The 6,167-nt window shown below is 40.9% G+C and overlaps 1 protein-coding gene across 1 annotated transcript; it reads right to left on the minus strand.

Moving 5' to 3' along the window:
* Nucleotides 1–1,136: 1,136 nt before the first annotated feature.
* On the minus strand, nucleotides 1,137–3,877 carry LOC306784976 (dynein axonemal light chain 4). The gene is made up of 4 exons (XM_079279187.1): nucleotides 3,822–3,877; nucleotides 3,261–3,337; nucleotides 1,957–2,040; nucleotides 1,137–1,865 (listed from the first exon to the last, which is right to left on the minus strand). The coding sequence occupies exons 2-4, from the start codon at nucleotides 3,327–3,329 to the stop codon at nucleotides 1,701–1,703; spliced, it is 318 nt and encodes a 105-aa protein (XP_079135313.1). The 5' UTR covers nucleotides 3,330–3,337; nucleotides 3,822–3,877; the 3' UTR covers nucleotides 1,137–1,700.
* Between the last annotated feature and the right edge of the window lie 2,290 nt (nucleotides 3,878–6,167).

Consider the following 6,167-nt stretch of genomic DNA (forward strand, 5'->3'; position numbering starts at 1 on the left):
ATACACATGTATATACATATATATATATATATATATGTATATACATGTGTATATATATATATACATATATATATACACATGTATATACATATATATATATATATATATGTATATATATATATATATATATATATACATATATATATATACACACATATATATATATATATATATATATACACATATATACATATACACATACACATACACACATACATATATATACATATATATATACACATGTATATACATATATATATATACATATATATATATGTATATATATATATATATATACATACATATACATATATATATACATACATATATATACATACATATACATATATATATACATATATATACATACATATGTATATATATGTATATATATACACATATATATATACATATATATATACATATATACATATATACATATATATATACATATATACATATATATATATATATATATATATATATATAGAACCTCTCGTATAGAACCGCTCAATTCTACGGTTAATGACACAAGTGAAGAAGAAGACTCCGGCACTGATTGGCTAATCCTTAGCATTAGGTCTCTGTCTCCTCCTTGAATACTTACTCATACTACTTCAGACTTCATAAGACCTTTAATTATTGAACCTTCTTGACGTCATCCCACCCTTTAACCTGCAGATTCTAAACATCATAAAACCACAACCAGCTGAGTTTAAGAAACTTTTCCCCCAACCGTGGACAGACCCAGATCCTCCAGCAGAGACCGGTCCACCGTGGACAGACCCAGACCCTCCAGCAGAGACCGGTCCACCGTGGACAGACCCAGACCCTCCAGCAGAGACCGGTCCACCGTGGACAGACCCAGACCCTCCAGCAGAGACCGGTCCACCGTGGACAGACCCAGACCCTCCAGCAGAGACCGGTCCACCGTGGACAGACCCAGATCCTCCAGCAGAGACCGGCCCACCGTGGACAGACCCAGATCCTCCAGCAGAGACCGGCGGTGGACAGACCCAGATCCTCCAGCAGAGACCGGAATGGAATGAAAGTAACGGAACAAAGTCGACAGTTTCGGTTCTTACTTCAGCACATTTCAGTTTATTGTACAATCAGGTTAATTCACACCGAGCGGTCCATTGGATCATTGAAACTGGCCTCAACATGAAAACATCGTTAACACCTTCACAGACTGAAGGCCGGTCGGGTTCTTCAAGTTGCATCAAAATATGTACAGATAAAAAACATTACAAATCTTATTGAAAGACGAGTTGCAGCCGGAGAGAGAAAGAGAGGCGACCAACGTGACGATGAAATGTAAAAAAAAACAACAAAAAAAAACAGTGTGTCCAGCACACACACACACACACACACACACACACACACACACACACACACACACACACACACACACACACACACACACACACACACACACACACACACACACACACACACACACACACACACCCTGAAGAGGAGGATTGAGGACTGTGGCTGTGTTGTTTCACATGCACGCTCACAAATGTTCAGATCCGTGGTTACAGCTTCAGAGACGGACGGAAAGAAAAAGATCTCCAAAAGAGGGTTTTTATTTTCTGCCACAGCAGCCGGCGTCACACAGACCGGCGTCAGGCTGCCAGCCGGTGTTTTCGTTCCCGGCGCAGTGACCTCGTCCGGAGGAGGCGGGGCCTCCGGGGCTACGAACACTTCCACACACACACGGCCAGACTCCCTCCGAAGAACATGTAGAGCAGGTTCTTCACCTCGTGCGTCACCTCGAAGCCGAAGCCTTCTCCGATCACCACGTGCCACGAGCTGCCGAACTTCTTGTCCATGGACTCTTTGATCATCTTCGCTGCACTCTGGGGAACACGGGTTACATTTTAGACTCTTTATCAAACAAAACATGTGTTCATTGCGAGATTTAAAAGATCGAACACTTCATCTTCTTACTTCGTTGTTGGTGGCAAACTTCTCACAGGCCGTCACACAGAGCTCCATGGTCTCCACCCTCATCTCCTCCGGCATGTCGGTGTGCTGAGGACAGGATCAAAAGGTTGAAGGTCGACATCTTTACGTGACTCTCGTGAGGTTACAGCCACAATACCACGTTCTCATTTTAAAACACGTCTTTTGATACGTTTACGCCGAGCGGTCTCATCAGTCACGAATGGTATAAGACTGGGAGCACACAAACACTCGTGCTGTAATGGACCGTAGTGGATCAGTACTGACCCCCCCTCACAGTTGATCGTTAACCATCAGAGTGTAAATAAAGTTTATCGTTAACCATCAGAGTGTAAATAAAGTTTATCGTTAACCATCACAGTGTAAATAAAGTTTATCGTTAACCATCACAGTGTAAATAAAGTTTATCGTTAACCATTACAGTGTAAATAAAGTTTATCGTTAACCATCACAGTGTAAATAAAGTTTATCGTTAACCATCACAGTGTAAATAAAGTTTATCGTTAACCATCACAGTGTAAATAAAGTTTATCGTTAACCATCACAGTGTAAATAAAGTTTATCGTTAACCATCACAGTGTAAATAAAGTTTATCGTTAACCATTACAGTGTAAATAAAGTTTATCGTTAACCATCACAGTGTAAATAAAGTTTATCGTTAACCATCACAGTGTAAATAAAGTTTATCATTAACCATCACAGTGTAAATAAAGTTTATCGTTAACCATCAGAGTGTAAATAAAGTTTATCGTTAACCATCAGAGTGTAAATAAAGTTTATCGTTAACCATCACAGTGTAAATAAAGTTTATCATTAACCATCACAGTGTAAATAAAGTTTATCGTTAACCATCACAGTGTAAATAAAGTTTATCATTAACCATCACAGTGTAAATAAAGTTTATCGTTAACCATTACAGTGTAAATAAAGTTTATCGTTAACCATCACAGTGTAAATAAAGTTTATCATTAACCATCACAGTGTAAATAAAGTTTATCGTTAACCATCACAGTGTAAATAAAGTTTATCGTTAACCATCACAGTGTAAATAAAGTTTATCGTTAACCATCACAGTGTAAATAAAGTTTATCGTTAACCATTACAGTGTAAATAAAGTTTATCGTTAACCATCAGAGTGTAAATAAAGTTTATCGTTAACCATCACAGTGTAAATAAAGTTTATCGTTAACCATCACAGTGTAAATAAAGTTTATCGTTAACCATCACAGTGTAAATAAAGTTGGTACATCACAGGTACACCTGTTTAACTGCAGCTGACTGTAAAGTACCCGGATGAGAGGGAAGCTGTGCAGCCTCTTGTAGTCGGCCTCCTCTTTCTTCACCTCAGTCCCAGCCATCCCGACTCCTAAAGAAAGGGACGTTACAAACAGTCAGAAGGTTTTTTAAACCCGATAGAAGCAAAGAAAAACAACAACCTGGTCTCACAGGCGGAAGCTATAGCTGTTTAGCTACTGTTAGCTCACTGTAGCTAACAGCTCTGTGTACCGTTACCATGACGAGCTCAACTTGAGCGAACATCACTTTTCACTGTTAGCCATTGCTAACTAGCTAGCATCATCAACTATGTCTTCGTAGTTTAACCCCATAAAGATTCGAGCCTCCTTTTAGTTCGTAACGGCAGTTTGTTTGGTAGCGAAACTGTTGTTGTTTTTTGTACTAGCTAACGTTAGCTAACTAGCTCAGCTTGTTTGGTTGCTAACAGCTGATGCTACCGGGTTCGCGTTTTCTACGCTCTGATAAATAACATATATTACGAGTTAGCGTGTGGTTAATCATGAATACATGCGGAATGACACACGTAGACACGTGAGTTAATTCGTTTTACTTACGAGGCGTTTTCTCCACCGAAACTTCTTCCGTCTGACTCCAGGTCGGTTGTTAAGGAGACATTTTAAACAACAACGGATGTCAGTACAGGGGGAAGCCCCGCCCACTACCGCCTAGCTTCTCTCCTATTGGTTCAGAGTCTGTCCATCAACTGTGGAGAGGCTTCAGATTCAGGTTTTCACTTATAAGTTGTTTTATTTCCACTTCATAATTAATATTAGTCTAATAAAATGGAAGTGGAAGCACCTCATGACTGTATCTCAGGTGAATGCACATGGTTTATTTCCACCTCCGTTTTAATCAGCCTCTCACTGAGTCTGACCCACATTCAGCTGCAAACATCTGGGTGGAAACACCAGGTGGGTTTGACCCAGAAATGTACACACACACACACACACACACACTATCTCTCACACTCTCACAAACACACACACTCACTCATAATACTCCACAAAGCTGTGTGTGATTCTCTGTGTGAAACAGGACTCTCAAACAGATCACATGATGTTTCTTCTTCGCTCTCTTCTGTTCTCTTTGTGTTGTTTCAAAACACACCACTAGCATCATTAGCACCATTAGCACCAAAAGTCTCTCCATGTAGAGAGAAAGTGTCCAAGTCTTCATCACTGACAGTCCGTCCCCTCAGGCCTCCAAAGACACGCCCCCTACATTTATCATAGAGAATGTAAACAACCAACATGGCTGCTGGTAGAACTCACAGCTGGAGGAAGACTCTGGTGATGAAGAATGAGTCACAGGTAGACAGGTCGGTAGACAGGTAGAAAGACAGGTCGGTAGACAGGTCGGTAGCCATCCAATCACTTCAAACAGACAGAATGAATTGATTGACAGGTTCATCAACAGATACCAGATTGTATTTGATTTATTTATTGCTGTCAGGATGTGAAGATCATTTGAATAGATGTATAAAAGACGTTGTTTTAAGATGACCAAACAAAGCATGACGTGTAACATGAAAAGGTGAAACAATAATTTCTTTATTCTCATTAACAGGATGTGTCTCAATCTATTTGGGTTTATATCTTTCTATTGATTAAAACCAGAGAAATGATTCTAATGTGTGAACGGAGAGAGAGAGAAGAGAGACGGAGAGAGAGAGAGAGAGACGGAAGAGAGAGATGGAGAGATGAAAGCGAGAGACAGTGAGATGAAAGAGAGAGAGAGACAGAGAGAGAGAGAGACGGAGAGAGAAGAGAGACAGAGAGATGAAAGAGAGAGACAGAGAGAGAGATGGAGAGATGAAAGAGAGAGAGACAGTGAGATGAAAGAGAGAGAGAGAGACAGAAGAGTGACAGAGTGAGACGCAGTGAACCCGAAGAGAGAAGCCAGACGTCAGATCACAGTTCAGACGCCAAGAAGACGAGCGAGTGGGCGGATCAGCAGTCACCAATCAACCCGGTCCTCGTTCAGACGGTGAGAACCCGTTATTCTACATCAGAGATCAGGCTCTCTGCTGAGTACCGCCTCTCCATCTGCACACACACACACACGCGCACGCACGCACGCACGCACGCGCACGCGCGCGCGCACGCACGCACGCACACACACACACACACGCGCGCGTCAAAGGCAAATTCATCTGCAGCTCATCTCATCAGGCTTCACAGCGGTGTGTCTAGTGGAGGTGTAATCGGCTGACAAGCGTCGAGAGATTTGTGACAATAAACCCTGTAAAACAGCTGACGTCATCATAAATATGCATTTTGTCAACGTTAATGTTGTTTTGTCTCAGCCGTCCAGACGAGTGAGGAGCGTTCGACGTTGGATGAAAACTGTTCCCAGAATCTAAATGTCTGCTTGTTTCATGTTCCGTTGTCAGAATCGACTCAAGTTCTTCAGAATTTAGATCTCGAGACCTGTTAAACTGAAACGTGTTGACGGAGACTTTCAAAGTGAGTAAAGGGAAACCTGTGAGTCTCTTCATGGTGTTCATGAACTCAGAGAACAGAGTTGATCATCTGGTGACTTGAAGCTCGTAAGGTCTCCGGTGGAGCGTTACTCGCTCGACATGTTCATATGTGGACACTAAATACTGGACCACAAATACAGCTCGCTGTCTCCCATATCACTGTTGTCCTCATCTCATGAAGCTCTTTTCTTCAATATGAGATCCTTTCTCACAATTACACAGAAAGATCTCATGATCACGAGATCTTTCTCATGATTAAGAGATCTGGAAGGTCAATCTGTCTACATTCCACACACATTGATTTTTGGAGATAGGAGTCCAGGATTGTTGTCATAACCGTTTTTTAAATGTATTTATTTATTTCATCCATCTATTTCACAATATCATAGAAGATCCATGAAGATGCAAATAAGGACGA

This window comes from Melanostigma gelatinosum (assembly GCF_949748355.1).
Source record: "Melanostigma gelatinosum genome assembly, chromosome: 11".
Lineage (NCBI taxonomy): Eukaryota > Metazoa > Chordata > Actinopteri > Perciformes > Zoarcidae > Melanostigma > Melanostigma gelatinosum.